The 15,211-nt window shown below is 34.9% G+C and overlaps 1 protein-coding gene across 20 annotated transcripts in view; it reads right to left on the reverse strand.

The window, feature by feature from the left end:
- Positions 1-15,211, reverse strand: part of EVI5 (ecotropic viral integration site 5) — a 241,613-nt gene that overhangs the window by 83,556 nt on the left and 142,846 nt on the right. For all 20 annotated transcript variants that reach the window (XM_045036203.1, XM_045036194.1, XM_045036193.1 and 17 more), the window contains 3 exons: positions 13,460-13,594; positions 10,394-10,534; positions 8,891-9,049 (listed from right to left, as the gene is read on the reverse strand). In XM_045036203.1, the coding sequence (XP_044892138.1) occupies positions 8,891-9,049; positions 10,394-10,534; positions 13,460-13,594 (435 nt within the window). The remainder of the gene's footprint in view (positions 1-8,890; positions 9,050-10,393; positions 10,535-13,459; positions 13,595-15,211) is intronic.

The following is a 15,211-nucleotide window of genomic DNA, read 5'->3' on the forward strand; positions in this document are numbered from 1 at the left end:
GTTGTAGCAGTCATATGAAAAAAGTTTATGCAAGGAGTTGCACACAATGCCTGAAATTTAACAGATACTTAATAAATCCTTGGTTGTTACTATTATTATATCTATTCTGCCTCACTCTATGAAAATGACCCTGCCTGCAGTTTTTTTTTTTTTGAGCTATTTTTTTTTAACGTTTATTTATTATTGAGAGACAGAGAGACACAAAGCGTGAGTAGGGGAGGGGTAGAGAGAGGGGGAGACACAGAATCTGAAGTAGGCTCCAAGCTCTGAGCTGTCAGCACAGAGCCTGACATAGGGCTCGAACTCACAAACTGCGAGATCATGACCTGAGCCGAAGTCAGTCGCTTAACCAACTGAGCCACCCAGGTGACCCAAACCTGCCTCGAGTTTTAATAAAAGATCCACGTCATCTAATAGATTTAAACTCCAAAACATTCTACCACTTCTGGGTTTCTTCATCCTTACTTTAATTCATCTTCCTGACTCACTATATGTCTACAAAATAAACAGTGAACTTCTCAGTGCTCAAGTACTTAGTACTTACATACAAAATGTTCTTCCACAACCTCTTTTTACTATCTTTCCTCCTACGACTAAACAAATAACCACACTTGAGAGGGACACACCTTCAACATAAGCTGCAAAGAATTCCCACAAATAGAACTCCTCTTTGCACCACTCAATACAAGTCCATGACCCATCATCACAAACTATACACATTAAACAAAATGCCAAATTGATGATGAGTGAGAAACAGTAGAAAAAAGGATAGCAATGACAGATTTTTTTAAAACTCTAGATAACAAAATAATCATGTAAGGACTTTATATAAAATATTTTGTTTAAAATTTTTAGACATAGGGGCGCCTGGGTGGCTCAGTCGGTTAAGCGTTCGACTTCGGCTCAGGGCATAATCTTGTGGTTCGTGGGTTCGAGCCCCGCGTCGGGCTCTGTGCTGACAGCTCAGAGCCTGGAGCCTGCTTCGGATTCTGTGTCTCCCCCTCTCTGCCCCTCCCCTGCTCATGCTCTGTCTCTCTCTCAAAAATAAATAAACATCAAAAAAAATTTTTTTTAATTTTTTTAGACATAAAAAGAGGAAGCAAAAACATAAGCATAGAACAAGTAACTATCAAAAAACATTTAGCAAATTTGAAAAACAACCAAATACATTTTCTAGAAGTTAATATAGCCAAACATATTAAAAATTAATTAAAGGATTAAATAGGAGATTAGATACATTGAAGATAGTGTCCCAGAAGAGGTAAAGAGAGTAAGGAGGTACAAAATACACCTAATAGGGGTTGCAGGATAAAACAGAAAACAAAAAGATTAGATATAATGGTCTAAGAGACAACAATAGTTGAGAATTTTTTACAACTGGAAGAAATATATATATGAATCTACTATTCATGAAGCACAACTAATTCCAAACAGGATAAATACAAATAAACCCTCAATAAGATACATTTTAACAAAACAGAATGCTAAAGAGAAGACGAGACAGGGGCATCTGGAGGGCTCAGTTGCTTAAGTACTTGACTCTTGATTTCAGCTCAGGTCATGACCTTATAGTTCATGGGTTTGAGCCCCACAAGGGGCTCTGGGCTGGAAGTGCAAAGCCAGCTTGGGGTTTTCTCTCTCCCCCTGTCTCTCTCTCTGCCCCTCCCCTGCTAGCACGTTCTCTCTCTCTCAAAATAAATAACTACAAAAAAAAAAAAAAAAAAAGAAGAGACAAATCAGACATCAATAGGAAAAATCTGTAGTGCTTAAAAAAATAAATTTCATCCTACAACAGTACATTTAGCTAAACTATAAGAGTGCGAAAAAGTACACCTATTTTAAGAAAGTGAGAGTTTACAATTCATGATTGAAATTGGAAAAAAACTGTTAAATAAAAGTGAGAGAGAGCAAAAACGCAGCAAACAAGTAGACAAATCCAAATAAGCCCTGACTCCATAGAACAATGTCTAATAATTTAGAGATATAAAAAATGTACAATAGTAAGATACAAGATTGGAAATGGAAGAAGAGCATGTAGAGATCTTCTAAGGCCCTTACACACTTTTAAAGGAAGATGGAGATAATTATCAACATCAAACTCTGTTTAGTCTCAGATGGGACTTTTTTTTTCAGGTAATAAACACTAATAGAAAACAAATGGAATTATAAAAGTCAAACTAGCAGAAGAGAAAGAAACATCTAAATCCAATAAAAAGCAAGAAAGGAAAAAAACACAAAAAAGAAATGATGTAAAAAATTTTCAAATATATCATAATAAACAGTTTTGATTTCTGATGAGGATATAGAGTAGAAGAGGATTGTTTCCACCCTTTCAATTAAAAAAAAAAAAAAAAAAAAAAAAGCTGGCCAAACTCAATTAATGACTTTTGTGGAAACCAGAGAGGTGAGCACACAGGGCAACAAACTAACCCCAAATCTAAGGACGGACAGGGCAGATGAAGCCAGAAACTGTTAAGAATAATTTAGCCAGAGGCCAAGTATTGGCTGGCTAGAGAGTGTGGAGCCTAACGGAGCAAAACAGTTCACAAGCTTTTGTACACTTTTTCTTCATGGACCCCAACAGGTACACACAAAAAAGATGGATGAAAGCCTTGAGAAAGAGATTTCCATAGTAAAGGCTTGAGGGAGGAGAGCAGCAGCCAATACAGAAGCACTAAACCTTGCTTATTTCCTCTACAGAATAAAAGGTTTCATCCATTACTATCAGAAACACTGGTGCCCTTAGAACACTGGGGAAACCACCATATCTGAGAAAGGGACAGGACTATATTTTGGGCCTAGGACTATAGCTGGTGGTAGGGCAGGAGCACTAAGAAAGTCAAACACTCCAGATCCAGGGGCACAATGCAGCCTAAGACTGAGGCTTTATCAAAACAATGGGGAACACTCTGGCCCTCCAACTTCCTGCAACAAGTAAGAGTGGAATACTGCTGGAGACAGACTCTCTCTGAAGTGCTGTACACATGGAAGACCTAAAAGACATTGAGAAAAGCCTCTGGCAAACCAGCCCCTAATCTAAAAATAAGATAGTGTTAGAGGAATTTGAAGCCTGTGGTGCAATGAGGGTAACCACAGAAACAACAAACCTCAAAACCAGCCCAACTCCTGACTATATTAACTCAAATCCCCCACATTAAAGGCCTACCAGAAGAAAAGGTATGCCCATTTCCAGGCATAAAAACTACTTACCTTATTCTACTGTCCTACACTAGACACTCAGTTTTCAACAAAAAATTACAAAGCATAGGAAAAAGAAAAAACAAAACACTACCAAGAGACAAAGCAATCAACAGAATTGGCCTCATATCGGACACAGATATTAAAATTACCTAACAGGGAATTTAAAATAACTGTAATTAACATGCTAAAGGCTCTAAGAGAAAGGTTAAAAACATTCAAGATCACATACTTAATATAAGCAGAGAAATGAAAACTGTAAGAATCAAACAGAAATGCTAGAAATGAAAAACACAGTAACAGATGTGAAGAATGCCTTCAATGGCTCATCAGACAACTCCCAAAGTGGAGCAAAGAATCAGTGAACTTTAAGATAAGTCAATAGAAATATTTAACACAATAGAAACTGAAACACAAAGAGAATAATGAGAAGAAAAAAGAAAAGAGCATCAAAGAGTCACTATCAATATCAATTAATCTAACGTATGTGTAATGGGAATCCCAGGAGGAGAAAAGAATATGGAATGGACAGAAGAAATATCTGAAGAAAGAATAACCAAGAATTTTCCAAATTTCATGGTAGATAGAAATCCACAGGTCCAAGAAACTCAGAGGGAAACAAAACAAAAAATACAACAAGTCATTTCATATTCAGAGTGCTAAAAACAAAAGGGAAAATCTTAAAAGTAACCAGAGGATAAAACACATTACATGCAGATAAACAAAAATTATAACACAATTCTGGCTTGCATGGTTACTGACAAGAAGAGTAACTTTAAGTGTTGAAGGAAAAACAACAACCCAGATTTCAATATCCAGCAAATATATATTTTAAAATTGGAGAAATACTTTCCCAAAGAAACAAAACTAAAAATCCACTGCCAGCTGACCAGCAGTACAAGACATGTTAAAGAGATTTCTTAAGCAGAAGGAATATGACACCAGACAGAAACATGGATCTGTACAAAAAAATAGAATGCTGAAAAATGGAATAATTGAAGGAAATAAATATCATTAAATTTTTTTTTAATTTCTCTGAAAGGTAACTGATTAAAGCAAGACTAGTAGCACATATGACATATTTATATTATATGTAAAAGCAAAATATATGACAACAAATAGCACAAAGAATAGGAGGAAGAACTGGGAATATACTGTTGTAAGGTCCTTATACTACATGTGAGGAATATTATTTGAAGATTAGCTCTCATTAGGTGTATATTGAAAAACCTACAGCAACCAGTAAAAAAAAAAAAAAAAAAAAAAAAATTAAGGAGTATAAAGAAGTCACTTGTGGAGATAAAATGGAATCATAATGCCCAATAAATCCAAGAGGAAATAGAAAAATAAAAGATATAAAGAACAGATGGAACAAACAGAAATAGCTAGCAAGGTGACAGATATTAATCCAAACTGAATCATCAAACATGGACTAACGATGACTGCTAAAAGAGACTGGGACTGCATTTTTAGAGCTTTATTGAGACATACACATAAAAGTCACCCAGTTAAAGTGTACCTACACTTCAGCAGTTTAGTACAGTCAGAGTTATACAACCATTTGTCAAACTGGATTTTAAAAAATGTTCATCTATATGCAGTTTATCAAAGATATCAACAGGCTGAAATTAAAAAGATGGAAAAAGATAAATAAGGCAGAGACTGAAAAAGAACAGCTTAGAGGTGCCTGGGTGGTTCAGTCGGTTGAGCATTCGACTCTTCATTTTGGCTCAGGTCATGACCTCACGGTTTATGAATTTGAGTCCCACATCGGGCTCTGTGCTGACAGTGCAGAGCATGCTTGGGATTCTCTCTCTCTTTCCCTCTCACTCTTTTCCTCCCCCACTTCTGCTTGCACACTCTCTCTAAATAAATAAACTTAAAAAATAAAATAAACATCTTAGATAACTGTATTAAGATAGACTAAATCAAAATGCATCCTGAAAGATAAAGAGGGTCAGTATATAATAAGATTCATTTTAAACTTTTGTAAAGTTTTTTTAAGAGAGAGAGAGAGCAAGCAAGCAGGGAAGGGGCAGAGAGAGAGAGAGAAAGAGAAAGAGAAAATCCCAAACAGGCTCCATGCTGTCAGTGCACAGCCCGATGCAGGGCTCAATCTCACAAACCATAAGATCATAACCTGATCCAAGATCAAGAGTCTGGTGCTTAACCAACTGAGCCACCCAGGTGCCCCTAATAAGATTCATTTACTACAAAAAAAATGACAATTAAAAATTTGTGTGTCCCTCTAAAAGCGGCTCAGAATATTTTAAGCCAAAAAACTCATAATCTAAGGAGAAACAAATCTACAATCACAAGAGAAGGTATCTATTTGTTAGTATTTGAAACATCAGGTGAGACACACAACTAGAAAGAATATAGAAGATACAAACAGTATATTGAAGAAGTTTGATCTAATATAAGTAAGACTCTACAGACTACAATCTGTGACCACAAAGCAATTTCGTTAAACTAATGACATAAACTACTAATGAAGTGAACCAGAAATCTATACATTTGGAAATACAAAACATACTTGTAAACAAATCTTGAGTCAAACAAGCAATCACAAGGGAAGTCAAAAGCATGAAACTGAAGAATAAAAAATATATTAGAAAAGAAAACATAGGTAGGAGTACAAATAAAGGTGAAAAAAGATGAAGCCCAAGCAACAAATAATAAAAGGATATAATAACAGAACTAAATTATATAGAAAACTATGGTACAACATGGAGGACCAACAAAAATGAAAAATCCAGTCTTTAGAAATATTACTAAAAATGGCAAACCTCTGAAAAAAAATGGCAAACTTCTACAAACACTTTTCAAGAACATAAACACAAATAAACACTATTAGAAATGAAAAAAGACCTAAATATTGACCTAGTAAAAAGAAATTTTTTAAAAAGACACCCTGAACAACTCTAAGTGATGAATTTGAAAGTTTAGATGAAATGTGTCTTCCCAAGCAAACACGTCTTACCAAATGAGACTCAAGAACAAACAGAACACCTGAAAAGGTCTATAAGCCTTCAATAAGTAGGATCAATAGTTACTATTCCCAAAAAAACAAGACAAAAAGATAAGACTATTTAAAGGAATGGATTCCAGCAAATATTCAAGAGGTAATTCTAATCTTAGACAAAATTTTGTAGAAATAAAAAGATAAAATACAATCTGATTTATTCCATGTACTTATTATAACTTTCATACCAAACCTAGGAGAGTATCCCCCAAAAGGAAAATTATACTACATTCTAACGTAGGTAAGAAAAATCTAAATATTAAAAACCTAATCCTGCAATGTGTTGTGTATGTCCCTGTATGTGTTCTATATCATAAACTTGTTTATTTTTCAGTATTTTGAGAACTGTACCTCAATATAACTGGCTTGTTTTGCAATCCTATGTATTTTACTTTATGCATGAAAAAACATTTTTTATTTATTTTGAGATAGAGAAAGAGAGCACGAGAAGGGGAGGGGCAGAGAGGGTTGAGAAAGAAATCCAAGCACACTCCAAGCTCAGTGCAGAGCCCGAGGTGGGGCTTTATCCTACTACTGTGAGATCACAACCTGAGCCTGAGCCAATATCAAAAGTTGGACGCTTGGGGCGCCTGGGTGGCTCAGTCGGTTGGGCAGCCGACTTCGGCTCAGGTCATGATCTTGCGGTCCGTGAGTTCGAGCCCCGCGTCGGGCTCTGGGCTGACAGCTCGGAGCCTGGAGCCTGTTTCAGATTCTGTGTCTCCCTCTCTCTGACCCTCCCCCGTTCATGCTCTGTCTCTCTCTGTCTCAAAAATAAATAAACGTTAAAAAAAAAATTTTTTTTTAAGTTGGACACTTAATCAACTGAGCCACCCAGGCACCCCTAAAAACATTATTTGGAGAAAGGATCTGGAGATTTCAGACTGCCAAAGGGGTTCATAGCATACAAAAAAAGATAAGAATCCCAGTACTGAAGAAACTCGTAGAGCTATACACAAGGAAACAGGTGCAATAATATTCAGAGCAGCATTATTTGTAATAGCAAAAACTGGTACAAAGAAGGAAGAGTGTGGCTCAATAAACTAAGGTGTACTTACTAGGTGGTATTTTCTGAAAGTCACTAAAATGAAGGAACTGAAACTACATGTATCAACAAGGACAAATCTCTTCATCTGGACGTTAGATATGAATCATCACCAGTTCAAGCACTGGCATTTAGGAACAAGTGCCTTACACCATTTCTCTTTCATCAAAATGCATCCAAAATTACACTCTGTCAGGTACAGTTAAAAATACAAATTCCTTAGGAAGCCTTTCCCTAAACCATCTAGTTGGAATTAATTCCCCCTCCTATTTTCCATAGCAGTTTCTATCAAACTCTTTAGTTACCAGATTTCTAAATTAAACATTTTTCCAGTTTTATTGAGATATAATTGATATACAACACTGTGTAAATCTAAGGTGTACAACATAATAACCTGACTTACATATAGTATGAAATTATTAGTTAATATCCATCATGTCATATTGTGAATTATAGTAAATGTGGTTTGTGTAACTGATTTTTCAGTTAAGTTCTCTCTGGTGACTAAACAGTCCTTTGTATTCAACAGTTCTGAAAATTATGTTCATTGATTTCATTCATCCACCACTGTGAAACAAAACCCGAACACTGGCTTAAAAGCTGTGTTTCTATCTTTAATGTGTACAATGAGATAAAATCTGTTATAAAAATAAAACTTTCAATTATAAAAACTGTATTTCTACTTTTCATAATTTCACTGTTATAGTCAATTGTAATGAAAAATACAAGAAAATAACTTTGAACAACATAAAACAAAATCTATTTAATCTAAAGGATTTACAGATTCATGTTATCATGTTAAAGTTGGGATGATCATTTTGCACATATATATACAGAATGATACATGAGTTAACTATGCCCCCTACTGACTATTTTGAAAACCAAATAACATTACAGAGAATCCAGAATGTGGTCCACACAAATGTACCACATAAAAACCAAATGTACTTTATAATGCAAATGGGCTCATTAAAAAGGACTGTGCAAATGTTAAGTCAAGTATATTTAAGACAGAATTTATCACAGAAAGAGAAGACTTAGAAAGAAGTATAATTTTGGAATTAACTGCTCAGTTACCACATTACATATAAGGAAGCATCATTCACATTATATTCTGCACCAACTGTTTTCGATGAGGGGCAATTTTGCCCCCAGGGGACATCTGGCAATCTGTGGAGATGCTTTTGGTCAAAACCTGGGGTGAGAACCACAGTGCTACTGGGACCTAGTAGGTAGAGGACAAGGATGCTGCTAAACATCCTACAATGCACAGGCCAGTCCCCACAATAAAGAATTATCTGGTTCAAGAATTACCTGGTAATAGAGTCAAGGTTGAAAAAATTTGCTCTACATGAATATTTTCTCTCAAATTGTACAACAAGGCAACAAAGTTAATAATGTATAGTTTTATGACTTGCTTAAACTTTGCTGACTGGGTCAAAGAAGACATTAAATCTCTGATATCAAAGACTACAATTTTTAGCCCTTTCCATTTGGGCTAGGAAATTACAGTCTAGACTTTTAGCTCTATTCTTCTGACTCTATTCTAGGGATGATATAACCTGTGCATAAACTTTTGATCTGGTAATGTTATTTTTTAAAGCTACTGGGCTTTCCCATCATACCTGTGTTTCCATTTCCATCATCCTTTGTTTTATTTCTCTTATTTCTGCCTGAGTTTCAGCTTCTCTAAGTCGAATGGTCATCAGTTCATCCTGTAACTCATTCACAGCATTCTTCTTTGGTGGATCTTTCCACCTCCCAGTAGTACGAGCTAAGTGGCGCTGAAAGACAAAAAATTAGGTTACAACACATATTCCTAGTACCAAAATAAGAGCTAACTTTCCTGAGCACTTACTTCATGCCCAGTACTATATTAAGCATTATGTATACATTATTTTATTTAATCCCCAGAAAACCTTAAAAGTTAGGCAACTATTATCTTCATTATACAGGTCAGAAAACAGAAATGGCAATTAAGTAACTTCAGAAAGGTCACAAAGCCAATAAGTGGCAGATCTGGAATACAAGCTCAGATATAGTTCAAATCTGTTTATACTATGGATTGATTATTGTAAAGAATATAATTTTCACCCTCAATTTTTTATAAGAGAGATTTCCACAATGTTAACTAAATCCCAAGCAAAGAAAAAAATGGGGCTATTCATGAATTATGGAGGTAATATTAGGAGTGTTCTCAAAATATCCATGGTGAAGGATCAGTTTTGTTGTTCTTAATTTCCAGTTTATTGCTGCCTGATACATTTATGGTAATGTCAAGGACTAATTTCAGTCTTTGCTAGATGTAGCCACACCCCAATTTCAAACCAAAGTCACTACTCTGAAATGGTATATACTGTTTTCTTCTTTCCGCTCTCCCTTCTGTCTTCTAGATTCTTTTTTTTTTTTTAATGTTTATTTATTTTTGAGAGAGAGAAAGAGACAGAACACAAGCAGGGGAGGGGCAGAGAGAGAGAGGGAAACACAGAATCCGAAGTAGGCTCCAGGCTCTGAGCTGTCAGCATACAGTCTGACGCGGGGCTCAAACTCACAAACCAGGAGATCGTGACCTGAGCCCAAGTCTAATGCTTAATCAACTGAGCCACCACAGAATCTTCTAGATTGTTTTTTTTGTTCCTTGTCAAGAGTTTCCCTCATATGTGAATAAATTTGAGGACATATAAGTGACTGATTTATTTTGTGAGATAACCAATTTTCAAAAGAGGTTACGAATGTATAGACAAATTTATACTGGTATCACCCTTGGGCTGTTTCATACTGATCAATGGACTTAGCATCAGCAGAAGAAATATGTGCTGTATATGCTATATAAAGGAAAATTTTCTTTTCGTTCTTTAGAAGTTATATAAATCACAATGATACAGTAACAACAATGTGACTTGATTTCTATTTTATCTTTTATTTATTTATTTATGAGGATTTAAAAGGGAGAAGCAGCTTGAAGTTACTTTCAACTTATAAGTGCTCTCAGATTTTTACATTTCAAGAAACTTTCTCACTTTAAACTCAAATCCTGGTGTTGATCATCAGCTACTTCAGACTCACACAAATTGGATACTCCGGTTTTACCCACTTTCTAAAAAGCATGCAAAAATATACTGATATACCTGCCAGTGTTCCTCTAAATCCTTGACCTGTTGTCTAAGTTCTTTCAAACCCATAATAGCTTCTGCTTCTCTCAGTTTCACAGCAATGAGTTCTTCCTGAAGCCTTGCAATGTTATTCTCATCAGGAAAGGAGTTGTTTCTCTAAAGCCAGAAAAAACATAACTTGGGATTTTTGTTAATTTAAAAAATAAAATAAAACATATATAATAAGCTATTTTGGCCCATATGTAACTGCACTTCATTTTACAGTTTTACTGAGATATAAATCACAAACCATGAAACTTACCCTTCAGTGGTTTTAAGAGTATTCACAGGATTGTACAACCATCGTCACAATCTGCTTTCAGAACATTTTAATCACCACAAAAAGAAACCTTATAACCATTAGCAGTCACTCACATTTTCCCTCCTTCAACCCCCGGCCAATCCCTAGTCTACTTTCTGTCTTTATGGATTTGTCTATTCTGGACAGTTCATGCAAATGGAATGTGGCCTTTTATGATTGGCTTCTTTCACTTATGTTTTCAAGGTTCATTGCTTTTTATTGACAAATAATATTCCCTGTGTGTATATTCTACATTTTATGTATATTCTACATTTTATCTATCCATTCATCCAATGACAGACATTTAGGTTGCTTCCACTTTTCGGCCATTATGAAAATGCTGCCATGAATATTAATGTAAAAGTGTTTGTATGGACCTGGTTTCTAATTCTCTTGAGTTTTATACTAAGGAGAATTGCTGGAGCAGAAGCTAATTTTGCACTTTTTAAGAAACTGTCAAGCTTTTCCAAAGCCAATGCACTGTTTTACAATCCCACCAGGAATGTATGAGGGTAATTGTGCTTAATTTTGAGGACAGAGAAAGTCTAACTCTGCTTTATTAGTAAAACACTAATCAGCGTTTTGAAGCAACATGATTAAAAATGTTTTTCAACATGACAATAAGCTTACTAACCTCTGATTAGGTCTCCAAACAAAGCATGAACAACATTTACATTTTAAAGATTTATGGAAGAGTCCAAAATCCTTTTTGTTGTATTTTTTCAGCATGTTACTTTGCAAAGGAGTATAAAATCTTTGTACATTAGCCACTATTTATATCAGGATTAAGAAATTAACACCAAGGTGATCTAAATATTTGCTTCAAGAGTACAAGATTTAGACTGATTCCTTACCATACTGACAGACCCATCTTGGGATACAATGTAGCCCCTATTACATTGCTCTGTGCCATGACCAAGAGATCCTGAATTAGGCTCTAGTAAAAGCTCCTTAGGTAAACTTAAGTACTACTGAGATTTCAAGTCCTGAATCTGTGAAATTTTCTATCTAAAATATTTCATGGTAGGATGAAGATTTTAGCCCACAGAGATAATAAAGTTATTCTTGCCAACTACACACTTTTATGATGGACTATAAATATCTTCCAACTGAAAACCAGAAATTTACTATATATTCCTACACAAAGAATTCCTGTATTTCCTACACAAAGAAATTAACCATAGGAAGCATGAAGCCTTCTAATTTCCTTTCTACTCTATAACATAAATACCAACATAGCTACTTAAGAAATCTACTTTTATAATTTTTTCTTAAAGCTTGTTTATTTATTTTGAAAGAGCATGCATGCACGTGCAAGCACACGTGAGCAGAACACAGGCAGACAGACAGGGAGAGAGAGAGACTCCCAAGTGGTCTCCACATGGAGCCTGATGCAGGGCTTGATCTCATAACTGTGAGATCATGACCTGAGCCGAAATTAAGTCAGTCGCTCAACCAACTGAGCCACCCAGGCACCCCAAGAAATCCATTATTAAACTGGACCCAAGGATACTTCTTCCAAATTTTCAAATTCCAAATTTTCAAAACTGAAAGATCCAGATTCTTATCTACATCACAGAACCCAAGGTACTCCAACTTAGAAACCAAATATTCTGTTATACATTTTTTTACAGCATTCTTGCTGGCTTTTACTCAACAAATAGGAGAGAAAATTCTCCAAAAATAGTGTAAAAATAGCAATCAGTTTTCTAGCAAAATTATTCCACTACTGATGGTAGTTACACCTGCTTTAGTTCATAAAGAAATAAGAACAACTTGAGGCTATCTGTCATGTTCATTATTTATGAGGCTTTTCAAAAAATATTTTTAATTTATTTATATTTATTTTGAGAGATAGGCAGGAGTAGGGGTGGTGGGGAAGGGGCAGAGAGAGAGGGATGCAGAGAATCCCAAGAAGCCTCTGTGTCAGCAGAAAGCCCAATGCAGGGATCGAACTCACAAACAGTGAGATCATGACCTGAGCAGAAACCAAGAGTTAGACACTTAACTGACTGAGCCACCCAAGCGCTCAGGCTTTTATTCACATAGCTAGATACTATAAAGATAAAAAGAACACTTAACATAGAGCCCAAGCCATCAATGATTTCATAGAGGACAAAAAAAGAGATTCAGAGTTTGTGATCTGGAACACAGACTCTCAAGTCTGAGAGTTACAAGAAATCTAAAAGCATTTCTATTTCTACTAACTTATCTAATCCTTAAAGTTCTTTAGTAATCCTGAAAAGAAGTAAATTAGCTTCCCTAAGTATGCCTTGGGCTAAGATCTTCCTATATATCCTGAGGTGGCTTATGTAGCTAGCAAAGTTTTAACAGTTACACGCAGATGAAATTTTTTCTGACACGTTTATGTATTAGTCATATCCCACTAGATGAAGATACTATAATATTTGAAGGCAACCATTAATATGTATTCCCTAAGTTTCTCTTCTTCAACGTTTAAGTATTATTCATATCAACATTACCCTGCTTGTCTTCCTCTAAAAGGGCTCTAATGTTTTTTGTTTTGCTTTTTTAACCCTTAAAAAAAAGGAGCTTTGAGTAATATGGCAACAACAAAGAATAACTGAGAATCTCATTTTCTTTGTCCTTTCCTCTCTTAGTAACTAGTATGTAAGGTTTCCAATGTATGAAAACACCAAGTCCAATTTAACTGCTCAATAAATTCATCTTATCACATGTCCCCTCTAATTTGGGAGTGACACTATTTATATTGTTCTCACCTTCTCTATATCCAGGACTTTATCCTGCATCTCCTTTAGTGCACACTGAGACTCAGCTTCACTCAGACGAGCTTGGACCAATTCCTTCTCTAGTTGCAGCACAAAATCTTCATTGTAGTTGGAATTGCATTTATGCTACAAGTTATAGACGTATGATGAAATTCCACAGAAGTATGAACATATACATACAATAAAAATAAATGCAATTACACAATACAGTTATTAAGGGTAACAAAATGTAAAAGTTCCATCTACCCACTACTTCCAGCTTATCTCCTCCAAATGATTTTCCAAGGAATAAAAAAGTCCAGGCTTGGTATCTATAAAGACGATCACATTATTTTGTGTTGGTAACTATTCTAAACAAATTATACTAAATTATATTATACTAAACAAATCTAATTCATGGAAGATAAATGTCTCCTTTTATTTTCCCATCCATCCAAATACTAAGAATTTGTTCTGACTCTATAGACATGCTCTGTACAGTAGGGTAGCCATTAGCCACATGTGGCTACCGAGCACTTGAAATGTGGGTTGAAATAGTCCATACTGAGAAAGGATGTAAAATACAAACTGAATTTTAAGACTTAATATGAAATAAAAAGGCAAAATCACCTCATTAAGCATTTTTATATTGGTTAAAGGTTGAAATAATATTTTACATACAGCGTTTAAGAATATTAATTTCATCTATAATTATTAAGTACTCATTTTAAAATAGCATTTTAAAATGCATATGTGGCTCACATTATATTGCTATGGGACAGCACTGTTACATGCTACAGAAGTACACAGTATTAAAAAAAAAGTAAATATTTAACTGAAAATTCTCTTTTAATGTAACAGAAATAAAAATAAGGCATCCATAGTAATATGAACCATCCTAAATTGCAACAGAATAAAAATGTATTTGCTCTTAGAAATGTAGATCTCTTTAAGGATATGCATGAAAATCACTGCTAGAAACAGAGAAAGGAGTCGCTGCACAAAGAAATTAACCATGGAAGCATGAAACCTTTCCATTTCCCTTCTTGCTTTTTAATGTGAACACCAAGGCAGCCATTTAAGAAATCCCTTTTTAAACTAGTTTCTATAAAAAGCTGGTTAAAAAAGCAAAAGACATATAATTCACCATTATGTAAGACTTCCTAAAAGAAACTATTATTTCCCATTTAATTTACACAATAAAGAAAAAGAAAATCCCAAAAAAGAGTCGCAGAGAACCACCTCCTATTGAACTAGCTTGAGTAAAGATTAGTTCCTTTCACTCTTCAATATATTAGGAATAAGACAGATGTCAAATTAAAACTTTATTTTAAAACTAGTAAATGCTTAATTAAAACATGATATTCGCTTTCTCCAGTTACCCAAAAAGATGATTTTTAAAAATTAATAGTTCACTTACTAAACAAAACAAGGACTTTTTAATTCAATGTATTACACATTGTTTCTTCTAGTAATTTTGTGGCACCATTAAAACAGTATTTCTATGTAAGGAGTACATGTGTGGCAGGTATTATCACTTTAGTAAATACTTACCTTGCTAAATAGGGAAAAGGCACTCTTTTGTAATGACCACATCCCAACTGCAAGCGCCGTATTTTTTGTTTAATGAGATCATGGTTATTTCATGAGTAATACTAGAATTTTTTGCCTTAATCTAAAGCCCTGACAACTGTAGTTCGGGTTTGTTTGCCACAATTTTATATTAGGAGATACCCAGGAAAACATCAAACCCAAATGATCTAT

Source organism: Felis catus, chromosome C1, assembly GCF_018350175.1.
Source record: "Felis catus isolate Fca126 chromosome C1, F.catus_Fca126_mat1.0, whole genome shotgun sequence".
Classification (NCBI taxonomy): Eukaryota; Metazoa; Chordata; class Mammalia; order Carnivora; family Felidae; genus Felis; species Felis catus.